Genomic DNA, 13,266 nt, shown 5'->3' on the forward strand with positions numbered 1-13,266 from the left:
TTTGGTATATTTCGTTTGGATCGGTTGTAGAAAGTTATAGTGAATCACAAGCCGCTGACCACAATACAGTGGTCTAAGTGGCTCATCGGTGTCCAACCATTGACCCGAACATCTCATGTTGTCGTAGAGGATTCACTTTTTATCACACGTGATGATCCGATCCAAAAAAGAATCGTTTTGGTTGCGCAAGAGCAAAGAAGAGCACACCTCGAAATGTGACATTTTCTGTCGATCGTTCAAATCATGGGGCACTTATTTTTCAAGCTTTTTGATCTTTCCAATACATTTTGAAGCATCAAAAACCGCAAGGGCTGTGATGGGTCAATGTTCACCACCTGTCCTCAAATCCTCGTCCTGTATTACTGTAGGTCTACCACTTCGGAACGGAATTTTGTAAACCAACGTCGAACAGTGCGTTCATTAACACAATCATTATGAAATACCTGGCAATTTTTCGGGCTGTTTCGGCAGCGCTTTGGTTAAAATTGAACCACCAAACCACTGTCGCTGTGGAAGACACGCCCGAAGAAGCCATTGTATGGCGAAACACGTGTTGTGTTTTTGTAAAACTGTTTACAGGAAATCTCACAATAAAGTGTTTCTTGAATACGTCAATTTGAACTCGTAGAGAAAAATTGGCAGAAAATCGTTCAACGACATCATATAGTTACGAGCTGACAGTGAAATGGACAGCATCAATGTATAGAGCACAAAATTCTCTATCCATCAGTATATACCACGACACAGTAGAATGAATATTTGTTGAGATGTGGAGCTACAAAAACAAACAACAAAACGAACAAAACCTTCGAAACAACCTCATACTATCTTTTGAAGGTATCAGATGTTACTATGCCCTTAGCATCCCAAAATACTGCAGCCATGACCTTCTATGACCTTGGTTTTCTTCAGCTACGGTTTGCTGAGCAGTCCAGAGATTCAATTGCTTCTTGGTCTTTGGTGTATCGAAGTGGGTCCATGTATCGTAAATGGCTATTCAATGACATATAAAGTATTTATTGCAAATGATCATAAAATAGAATGATGTCTCGCACTTACATACATCAAAAGCAGTTTCAATTTGTAGGAATATTTAGTTTGAAATTTTTACAATGATGTAGACATAAAATAAAGTTCAGGCAAGATAGAAATAATAAAATTTTGCAAGGAAATTATTATCACATGGTATACTAAAGTACTACAGCATGGTGTAGGAAAGACAGCTTCATAAGATAGCATAGCAAGGAACTACTTTGAGGTGGTTTGCCGAACGCATTTGTTGTCGACAGAAGCAGTCGCGGCACCACCTGACATAACTTCCACTAAGTAAAATATTAAGTAACCTTTCAGTTGAAATATACACTGCTTCAGCTCTCTCATCTTGATCACTCATCGGTCATTTCTGGCGTGGTAACCTCATTTGGATGACCTGGACGCTTATCTCCGTTGAATTCAGCTGTCCAGTATTTCATATTTGAAACTGAAATTGAAACTGAAAAAGCACAGACCACGTAAAAGTATCTTACAATTCAAATTTGTTCTCATCGTTAATTTTTTTTTTCAAAAACAGGAATGTATTGACTTCACGATATTTCATTTTGTTAATTTTTATACCTTACAGTACGGAAGTTGTTCACTTTCTGTTTCTCGCAAATACAAACTGAATAACTTATAGCTATCTGAACATTGGCAAGCAGTCATCTTAAGATTGATATGAATGGCATATTTTGCGTAATGATTATCTGGAATGAAATTGGCCGATACTTGATGAAAATTCATGGTAACGTATCTGCATGTACCTACTCAGTTTGGAAAGAAAATTTTGAACTCCAACGAAAACAATAAAGAACCATGTACCATTCCATCATCAATTGAGATAATGAAAAAATTTTTATAGCATTCTGTTATTCTTTCGTGTATTTCTGATAATTAGTTGAATGATTAAGTAACATTTCTTCTCTTTCCACAGACGAGCAAAGCTGAATGTGTGAACCCTTGTGACACTGAGATACATTGCGACCCCAACGCATTCTGTCTGGTGAATCTTGAAACTGGCGACTTCAAGTGCGAGTGTAAGCCAGGCTTCAACAGTACTGGCTATCATTGCATCGATGTTTGTGATGGTTTCTGCGAGAATGAAGGCACTTGTGTCAAAGACGTCAGAGGTCAACCGTCCTGTAGGTGCATCGGCAGCTTTACAGGAAAACATTGCCACGAGAAATCGGAGTTCGCTTATATCGCTGGTGGTATTGCCGCCTCCGTTATTCTAATAATCTTCATTGTACTGTTGATATGGATGATTTGCGCAAGGTAAGAATTTCACTCTCGAATTTTGTCATATAGCAGAAATCTGTACAGGTGGAACTCTACACCACCAAATGTCAATGGACATGCCTAAACACGTTATTACTCATCTTTGATTATACAAAGAAGTTAAGTTATCTCTTTCATTACAGTATGTAATAAATAGAATACCAGACATGTTGAATAATTAAATGGTATGGTTTCTCAATATCCTTGGCGAAAGAAATTGGTCCTCAGAATAAAGTCTTCGCGACTCTAGGTTAAATTGCACGATACTTTAGGTGGCCAACGTGTCTGTAACAAAAATTGGAGACATTTTTAGTCTCGCATTTATTTAGATTGAACTGGGCTGATTTACTGACAGCTGACACTGGAACTAGAATTTGAGTTATCTGTGATCACAATAAGAAGGATAGGATTTTCTGCCCTTTTAGAATCTTTGGGCTAATCCCTAGCTGACTTCTCCATGAACTGAAATTAATTTCTTATACCAATCTTGAGTGTCCCTATCATAAAAAGAAGATACTATTTAACCTGTTCCTTTTGAGAAAACTATATCCATTAATTTTTTGATGTTTTTTTTGAGTATTTAACCCTCCACGATCTAAAAAACAAATAGAGAATATTTTGAAGTGTAATAAAGGGCAAACTGAAAAGTTCACCATGAAAAGTTACTGCGTAATATAGATTACTGAGAGTCCAATTATTCAGTAACTTGTCGTATTCATAAATTCAGTTTTGAACAATTTGTATAGGAAAATGGATTAACGGAGTTTCTCATTCAAAAATCAAAATCAAAACTCTGCTTTACTTTGCCAAGCTTCTTCAGGCCTATAATTTATTAAGTTGTGGAATATTTAAGGAGTGAATAATTTTTGGGAAAGAAACTGTTTGGCTTTCTACTACTCCATCTTGATACAAAAAACAAGGATGAGGGAATCTTCCAAGGAAAGGAAGGAAGTAACTCTATACATGGATGTGTAGATCATGCAAAGAAGAAACTTTCAGACACAAACTGAAAGAGAGTCCTCCTGAAACAACTACTTTCATATAAACATTGAATTACACGAAAGAAAAAAATTCTTTCAAAACAAATACTTCTTCTATATGAACACTGAATTATACAGAAGATACTTTTCTCTACTCAGTTTGTATTTCAAACATTCGTTGTGGAATAAAAAATCAGATATCATTCACATGAGTTCTACTTTAAATGAATGGTAATAAATTTCACTTACATGGATCACTGTCACCCTCACTGGTATACACCAATGTTTCGCCTTAAGACACTTGCCCCAAGGCTCTTCAGTACCAAATTGGATAACATTCTAGAAAATACACACAGTAAGAAATGTGTGAAAATAAAAAAAAATATGTACCTACGAAAAAAATATAAAATATGTCATTTTAGAATTTCTACTTTATTGAAATCATATAATTGTATACAACATATCTGTATGATAAATTATTCACTGTACCATGCAATTGAACAGTATAGTGAATCATTCATGATGATATAAGTGCAGATGTATTGAAAAACATAAGTGATCTCATTGCAGAACCGTTAACATATATGATGAATAACTGCTTCGCAAACGGACTATTTCCAGACATTTTCAAAACTGGTGTCATCAGACCTTTATATAAAAATGGGGACAAACTTCAAATAATCAACTACAGACCCATTTCGCAAATCTCTAGCATTACTAAAATTTTAGAAAAAGTTATAAAGAAAAGGATAGTGCAATTCTCAAAAAAATATAACTTCTTATCAGATAACTAATATGGCTTCCGAGAAGGAAGGTCGACAGAAGATGCAATATATAGACTTACTACTTCCATATATAAATCAATAGATATCTCAAAGCCATCACTGGGCATCTCTGTCGACCTTTCTAAGGCATTTGACACCGTTTGCCACGAAAAACTCCTCGAAAAACTTGAGTCCATCGGTATGCGAGGTAAAGCATATGATTTAATGAAGTCCTACCTCACCAATCGCCAACATTATGTGAGCATTGATGGTGTGGTAAACAGTTCGAGAAGAATTATTTTTGGAGTCCCACAAGGCACTGTATTAGGCCTTGTGTTGTTTACCATATATATTAACAGTCTACTCGAACAAAATACTGAAGGTTTCATTATCAGCTATGCTGATGATACTGTGATGCTCTACAGTGCAGAAACCTGGCAACAACTGAAATCAAAAACAGAAAACGACTTCAAACAAATAACTAAATGGTTTCAATATAATAAACTTACCCTAAATGTAAATAAAACCAAATACCTACCTTTCACTTCCTGACACACACATTCCGGAAGCAATTTCGATTAAATATATAGATTTGATCATAGATCGGCATGTGAGATGGGATTCTCAAATGTCATATCTAACTAGGAAGAAAATCTCGATATTCCCCATCTGAAAACACTTTATTATGGACTGATTCAGTCACAGTTATCATACGGAATCCTAGGATGGGGGGGAGTTAACGAGACAAATATGAATTGCACAAATATTGTCCAAAAAAAATTCTGAAAATTATTCTAGGGAAGTCACGAAAATTTTCAATAGAAAAATTATATAAAGAAGCAGGAATTATGGATGTGAGACAACTATAATAATATTATAATACCAGGAAAAAAAATTGTAATGTTTTGATTCCAAAATGCATAAAATTGATTGGACAGAGACATAGTAGTTTTTTAGGTCCAAAGATCTGGAACTTAGTACCTGAAAACATAAAAAACGTTGTGAATTTTATTACTTTCAAACAAAAACTAAAAGAATAGATTGAAATGAATAGAAATGCATGTCATAGCATAATGAATCAGTTGCAGTTATAGAAGATTTCATTTTTTTAGCCAAATTTGTATATCTCCATTGCGGCGACGAATTTTGGTAATCTATTTTGAAACGTGTCTGTATTATGATTATGATTATTATTATTCTTATATTATATTAATATTATTATATATGTTTTATCTTAGTATTTTGTCTATGTAATATTTGTACTTCGTCAAATATTATTTCGTTAAATTATTCTGTATGTTGGCTATATCACATATAAGCAATATTTTTTATATTGTTTCAGTGATGCCGTTGTTTATTCAACAATTATCAAATATGCTTATGTACTTCAATTGTAAAATTTTGAACTTTTTTGACTAAACAATATTATTATTATTATTCAGAAAATCTTTTCTGTAGAGAAGTAGGCTTTGTCACTTGGAAGAAATAGTTTGAATTCTTTCAGCGACATTTCTCTGATACGATTCTACAATTTTCCAAATAGTCTAGTACTCATAACAATGGGACTTGATTCGGATCTAGGCAGTCTATGAGTTGGTATTTCAAACAAAGTTGAATTTCTAATGAGATAGATATTTTTGTTCGAAGCATAAACGATTGTTGATCCAATTTCATCAAGATCAACATCTAGTAAATAAATGCACGTGAGAGTTAATATTCTCAGAAGTTTGGATAGTTCTATACAACTAGCACATCCACTTGCTATTTGAATATTTCTGGAAGCTCTTTTGTGAAATAACAGATCTTCGTGCTTCACGTGATACATCACAAGCAGATATGTTGTAAAAGGTTGTTGAGTAAAATTTCGCATGAGAATACAGCAATAACGCAAATATTTTATTCACTGTTTTTTTTCTCATTTCAAATATGTTGAAACCTTTTCTAGATAATGAAAGTCCGAACCTGTAACATTCACCATACTGTTCTAACCTAACCCATAACAATGGAACTTGATTCGGATCTAGCCAGTCTATGAGTTGGTATTTCAAACAAAGTTGAATTTCCAATGAAATATATATTTTTGTTCAAGCCATAAACGATTGTTGATCCAATTTCATCAAGATCAACATCTAGTATATAAATGCACGTGAGAGTTAATATTCTCAGAAGTTTGGATAGTTCTGTACAACTAGCACATCCACTTGCTATTTGAATATTTCTGGAAGCTCTTTTGTGAAATAACAGATCTTCGTGCTTCACGTGATACATCACAAGCAGATATGTTGTAAAAGGTTGTTGAGTAAAATTTCGCATGAGAATACAGCAATAACGCAAATATTTTATTCACTGTTTTTTTTCTCATTTCAAATATGCTGAAACCTTTTCTAGATAATGAAAGTCCGAACCTGTAACATTCACCATACTGTTCTAACCTAACCCATAACAATGGAACTTGATTCGGATCTAGCCAGTCTATGAGTTGGTATTTCAAACAAAGTTGAATTTCCAATGAAATACATATTTTTGTTCAAGCCATAAACGATTGTTGATCCAATTTCATCAAGATCAACATCTAGTATATAAATGCACGTGAGAGTTAATATTCTCAGAAGTTTGGATAGTTATGTACAACTAGCACATCCACTTGCTATTTAAATATTTTTGGAAGCTCTTTTGTGAAAAAACAGATCTTCGTGCTTCACGTGATACATCACAAGCAGATATGTTGTAAAAGGTTGTTGAGTAAAATTTCGCATGAGAATACAACAGTAACGCAAATATTTTATTCACTGTTTTTTTTTCTCATTTCAAATCTGTTGAAACCTTTTCTAGATAATGAAAGTCCGAACCTGTAACATTCACCATACTGTTCTAACCTAACCCATAACAATGGAACTTGATTCGGATCTAGCCAGTCTATGAGTTGGTATTTCAAACAAAGTTGAATTTCCAATGAAATACATATTTTTGTTCAAGCCATAAACGATTGTTGATCCAATTTCATCAAGATCAACATCTAGTATATAAATGCACGGGAGAGTTAATATTCTCAGAAATTTGGATAGTTCTCTAGAACTAGCACACCTACTTGCTATCTGAATATTTCTAGAAGCTCTTTTGTAAAAAACTGCTCTTTGTGCTACACGTGATACACTGATATGAACAGTAACGCGAATTCTTCATTTACTGCTTAGTTTTTTTCTCATAGATTTCAAATATGTTGAAACTTTTTTTATACATATAATGGAAGTATGAACCTGAAACATTCACCGTATTGTTCTTACTAAATATCTGAAAAAAATTGTTTTGCAGAGCTAACCGCCGCAAACAACCCAAGAAACTGCTAACCCCGGCCACCGACCAAAACGGTTCCCAAGTGAACTTCTACTATGGCGCTCCGACCCCGTATGCCGAGAGCATAGCTCCCAGTCATCACTCGACATACGCGCATTACTACGATGACGAAGAAGACGGCTGGGAGATGCCGAACTTCTACAACGAAACCTACATGAAGGAGAGCCTCCACAACGGCGCCAATGGCAAGATGAACAGCCTAGCCAGATCGAATGCCAGCATATACGGCACCAAAGACGATTTGTACGATAGGCTGAAACGACATGCCTATCCAGGCAAAAAAGGTAACGATGATGATGAATTTTGTTGAGAAAAATACGCGAGGAGAGCTCGGACGGGGGTACACAAAAGTAGCGAGACTATTCGAAAAACTGCGTTTCAGTTCAACATCATTTTAAATAATATTATTGCAATGGTATTGAAAAGTACTTGAATTACATTTGATACCGTGGACCATACAACTCTTCTAAATAAAATGTATAATGTAGGTGTCAAAGGTTTAGTTCATGAATAGTTTCGAAATCATTTGTTATACATACAGAGGGATGGCGATCAGTAAAAAAATATGGAGTGATAAATTGGTTAAGGCTTTCGAGGCCGATATTTTCAGTGTCACTATTTTCATTCGGGTCTAAAGGCTGTCGTAGTTTGGAACTGCATCGAAACGTTTCGCCAGCACGAGTAGCTGACTTCTTCAGAGGTTTATTAATCTGTCAAAATGTTGAAGAAAACCAATTTCTAAATTGTCGACGTTCTTGTCTTGTTCTTATACCTCAGAGTACTGAAGATGAAACAATAAAGTTTCGAAACGTCGACAATTTAGAAATTGGTTTTCTTCAACATTTTGACCGAATTCCCGCCAACCTGACTATCAAAATCATATTCAACGGTCGCCATCCTATTCAAATCTATATTTATTGTTATTTTCTTCTGTCATTTTTAGGTTAGGTGTCATTTTTATGGTTAGATGCCACTCAGTTATTTCAACATTTGTTGTTGCAATTCAATAAAGCATATTTTAAATTTTCGAAACTTCATTGTATGTAATAGATTTTAAAAATTTATAATTTCAGACAAACATTAAAATATAGGTCTCATATTGATTCATTTCTATTGTACTGACACTTATTTAATGGCATAAATGCGTGCGAAACCGCGGGTAAAGGCTAGTATATTTATATATGAATATTTCTTGTATAATCAATTCTCTGCATAAACCATTGCAGTTTCTGGGAAGTTGGAAAAAAATGTGAAATTCAACTATTTTTCAAAGGTATTAATCTAGATACAATGAACTACCCAAAACTTGTCAAACTTTAATAAACAAAAATTTTTAATAATTGCTAAAAATTATTTATTGCTTTAAAACTTAGTAATGTTCTCCGATATGTGTCTTTATGTACACAATTATGATAATTACTATTTTTTTGACTGTCAAGTATTATGAGTATGTCTTTTTCTTCAGTTACATTTTCACTTCTAATTAACCTTTTTTTTTTGAATATGTTCAAACTGGAATAAATTCACAAAATCACGGTTCCTTTCAAAAAATCACTTATGTTGGTATGTTGCGTCGACAATTTTTGTGCATATTGAAACTTTTTAACGAAATTAAATTTGTAAACCTCTTGATCAATTCATCTGTTCTACAAACGGATTTCATATGTTCGGTGAACGGGCTAAGCTTCAGTAATTTGAATAAAGATTCAGGAAAGATATCAAATTGTGTTGAGTTACGAAATATAATTGTGTTACTGCAGTAGAATGAGTTGAATGAATATCAAATGTTTGGCTCTGGAACGTAGTAATTTCTAACCGACATTTGGTTTCACACAGATTAACAAATTCTATCTGTTCTTTTCTATTCACTTCTCAAGCCATCATGTTGTGTCGATAATTGATCACTTCATCTGTTCGGCAATCGGAACAGACTTCTTCATTATTATCTTATTCGAAATATTAGTTTCCTTAGGAATATTTAATTGATAAAAGTTGATACGATTTCTTAGAAGTCATTCCATTTAGAAGAGTGTTTCAATATAAAAATCCTTCCAATGGAGCAATATCTAGCGAGTTGAGTTTGTAAAAGTGAAGTCCTGGATTCGGAGTGTTTTTTTTTTTTGCAAACTGGAAACTTCTAGAAACATATCACAAACTAAAGAAAATTTCATTGTCCCTCAACATATGTTAATTTGAATTTCTCGGATATAACTATCACTTCATATTATTACTATGTCATCTGCAAACATTTTTCCTCTCTTATGGAACAGGGATTTCATTTACTTTTGAAGGATAAAAATCCAACAATAGAATCGGGGCCACTGACCAGATCGAATAAAACTGTTTTATCATCAAAATGTTCGAACAAAATCGCTACTTTTCGTCTGTCTCCGTCAGCCTAGTGTATACGCGCCCTTACTAACGTACTAACTTTTTCAGATAAAAGTGACAGTGAAAGTGAGGGTCAATGAACTAATCTGGTCATTTCTGTTTAATGCTCAAGTAGCAAACGAATATCTAGTGAATATTTTTTGTTAACATTAAGTATTAAGTACCATATAAATGTTAATTTATGATAGATAAAATGTGTGAGATCGAAGGGGTATATGATCCTGAAGGGACAAAAAAAAAGAAGAATAATGAGAGAATACTGTTACTATCTGGTCATATAGGAGAATGAGGGCCTATTCAAGTATCATATACCCCGCCGTTAATTTTTTCTCATGGACTTCTGTGCATAGATTCGAAATAGACTTTTTCAGATCCTGTGAGACTTCGAGTGTTTATTTTTGTTAAGTATCTAACTGTATTATGAACTGCCGTCCAATGTAGATACTCGTATATGAAGATTAATGGCTAAATCAAATAAACAATTATGAAATGTTTGAACATTTCGCTTAAATAAAATAAATATTTGAATTTCAATATTTACCGGAAATGCTCTTTAATTTCATAACATGAAATTCACGATCTAACTGGTAATAATTTCAGAAGGGACAATATTGTACTTTATCCAAAAAGTACAAAGTGAAAAAAGTTGATTGATCATAATATTTCATTTGAGAATTTCAATATTTATCAGCTAATTATATAATCAGGTGAGGCTCCTTAGTTTGATGGAACTCCAAGTTAACTTAAATATTTCAAGACACGAAAACCTATTCGATTTTGCAGTATTGCAAGTTTCAACGATAACCCCTTGTATCTACTTTAATTATATGTCCAGTTCTAGACTACATTGTTCGTCCTCTTGACCGGATTATAGAAAAGATATGTCAAGAGAATGAATGACAGTTTGTTAATGTATATATCTATATGTTTAGGTATTCTTACTTTGTATGTAGAAATTTATTGATGAAATACATCGCCATTATATTCTTTATTTTCTTTTTCTACTAACAAGTTTTTTGACAAATTCTTTCAATTTATGAATTCAATAAGTGATTATCAATATCTCATGTTAATTGTGAGAACATTTTTTCACTCTGAAACAAGAATGAAATCATATAGTTTAAAAACATTATTTACTCAGTAATAATAATATCATGAACAGAAATGTTATATTTTTGAAAACAAAAAAATTCATATTTCTTGGAAATCACTTGTTGACATTCAATATATCTCAAGGGAAACAAACCTTGCAAATTTTTGTATTTTTGTACAACATGAATATTTATATACAATGAACTATTTAATTTTTGTAATATTTATAGATATAATTTGTTATAGTTTTGTAATTATTTTTATATTTTATATAGAAGAGTGACTGTTTTTATGGTTGAATGGAAAGGAAGATGACAACGAATGTATAGTTTTTATACTTTTTTAAGAATGACTGAAAATAAATTTGATTCATATATGTAGTTTTTTTCTAAAAGAAATAAGATGATCCCAATATTCTAAGCAACTTTCGACCAATTTCAATCATATGTATTTTTTCAAAAATAGTGGGGGTATTATTGAAAGATAGGCTGACGAAAACGACAAGTTCAGGTATATCAAACACCCTATATAGTTTTTGGCAGAACAAAATTTTCATCCTATCTAATAGACAACAAACTAGTAAAAATAGGTAAAAATATTTCTGATCCTCGAACCACCAAAATGGCTGATACATCCATCTACATTGCGAACTTCATACAATTAAATGATCAGGGGACTCAAAAACCAACCATTTAAAGTACCAACCGGTGAGCATTGCCAACTTCTTGGTATTATAATCGATGACTTCCCTAATTAGTATATGCATACAGAAAATTTAAGCAAACCCATCTAGTATCTCTCTCTCTCTCTCTCTAATTATATGGACGTTGCTTCCCACTCGGGCGCATTTCTCTCTCTCTCTATTTTAGATGGTCGTTGCTTCCTATCTTCAGGCGTATATGACCAATGCTCCTCCTGTTGGTTAACAGGAGCTTCGTCGGGGGGCGCAGCGGTCTTGCACAAAGCAATGCTGTCACCCATTTTTTTCTAACTTAATATATAAAAAACGCTAGTTTTTTTTTTAACATAAAAACAATTTCATTTTTTGAAGTCGCCTCCTACTTGGGAGACCTTTTGGTAATTTTTCACATATATAGCCCCCACCACCCCGGCCTGGATACCGGCGTGAATAAAAGGAGCCACTTATTCATCAATTTTTCAGACACTCCACATTTCAATTTACAACACAACACAAAACGGAGCCCCACGATAGCACATGGCATCCGCGTACCTTCTTTGTGGACGGACGTTATCAGCACGTCCGTCCACTACCACGACCACCACGGAACTCCCTCGAGCGCATTTGTCCAGGCTCCTCCTATCAAATTGACATCAATTTGACAGAAGCTTTGTCGGGAGGAGCGCAGCTGTCTTGCTCGAAGCAATGCTGCCACCCCTTTTTTGTCACACTTTTTACAATAAAAAAAACAATGTGTTTTTTAAATGTCGCCTTCTAATCAGGAGACATTTTGATTTACTACGTATATATTTATTGGATCGCCTCCTTCTCGGGAGACCTTCTGATTTTTTAATTCACATATATGACTCCTTTACGTGGTTATCCGAACCACCCCGGCCTGGATACCGGCGTGAATAAAGGGGTCCTTAAACTTCACTTCCACTTTAACACTCCCACGTGAACATCCGGTCCACCCCGGCCTCCAACCGGCGTGAATGGGAGCACCATTTAATTAAAACCACTAAAACAATGTTTACTATAACTTTTGCTTGCACGTTATATAACGGCGGACATATACAACACGAACTGAGTTCCACCTCCAACCATGGCGTCCGCGTACCTTCTTTGTGAACGGTCGCTATCGGCACGTCCGTTCACCACCATGTCAGAAACGAAACTCCTATCTAGTACCTATCTTGTTTCTAATAAGAAGGCTACGATGTATTGTCAATCCATAAATACTGAGGAATATATATTTTGGTTTATTTCACCCCCGAATTAGTTATGGCACAATCTTATGGGGTAATTTCTGCCATGCCGCAAAAATTATCAGGTCTCAAAAAAGGCATTACGTCTGATAATCGGAGTAGGTAAGCACTGCCGCGACTTATTCATCAAACCGAGAATAATGACGCTCCCATGTATTTAAAATTTCCAAACTATCTATGAAATATACGAAAATAAAAAGAAACTGTCCTTTCACCTCCAATACTCACACTCATGATGATAGATCTGCTGATCAAGTAGCATTGCCGCGATTTCATTTAATCAAATCCAATACGAACTTCGTAAATTTGAAACTTTACAACAAATTGACTTCAGAGATGTGTTCACTGAATAATATTAAATTCAATATAGCTTTTAGAGATATACTTTTCGACCATTGTTTGCATAGCATTGATGAATTTTTAAA

General features: G+C 34.1%; 1 protein-coding gene across 2 annotated transcripts in view; it reads left to right on the plus strand.

Moving 5' to 3' along the window:
* The window catches only part of uif (sushi, von Willebrand factor type A, EGF and pentraxin domain-containing protein uif), a 152,048-nt gene extending 140,778 nt beyond the window's left edge, over positions 1 to 11,270 (plus strand). For both annotated transcript variants that reach the window (XM_074171664.1, XM_074171665.1), the window contains 3 exons: positions 1,970 to 2,310; positions 7,370 to 7,695; positions 9,851 to 11,270. In XM_074171664.1, coding sequence (XP_074027765.1) covers positions 1,970 to 2,310; positions 7,370 to 7,695; positions 9,851 to 9,882 — 699 coding nt within the window. In that variant the 3' untranslated portion in view covers positions 9,883 to 11,270. The remainder of the gene's footprint in view (positions 1 to 1,969; positions 2,311 to 7,369; positions 7,696 to 9,850) is intronic.
* Positions 11,271 to 13,266: the final 1,996 nt, after the last annotated feature.

Source organism: Leptinotarsa decemlineata, unplaced genomic scaffold (genome assembly GCF_025532065.1).
Source record: "Leptinotarsa decemlineata unplaced genomic scaffold, Ldec_3_MD MMD2_tig00000026_RagTag_RagTag, whole genome shotgun sequence".
NCBI lineage: Eukaryota > Metazoa > Arthropoda > Insecta > Coleoptera > Chrysomelidae > Leptinotarsa > Leptinotarsa decemlineata.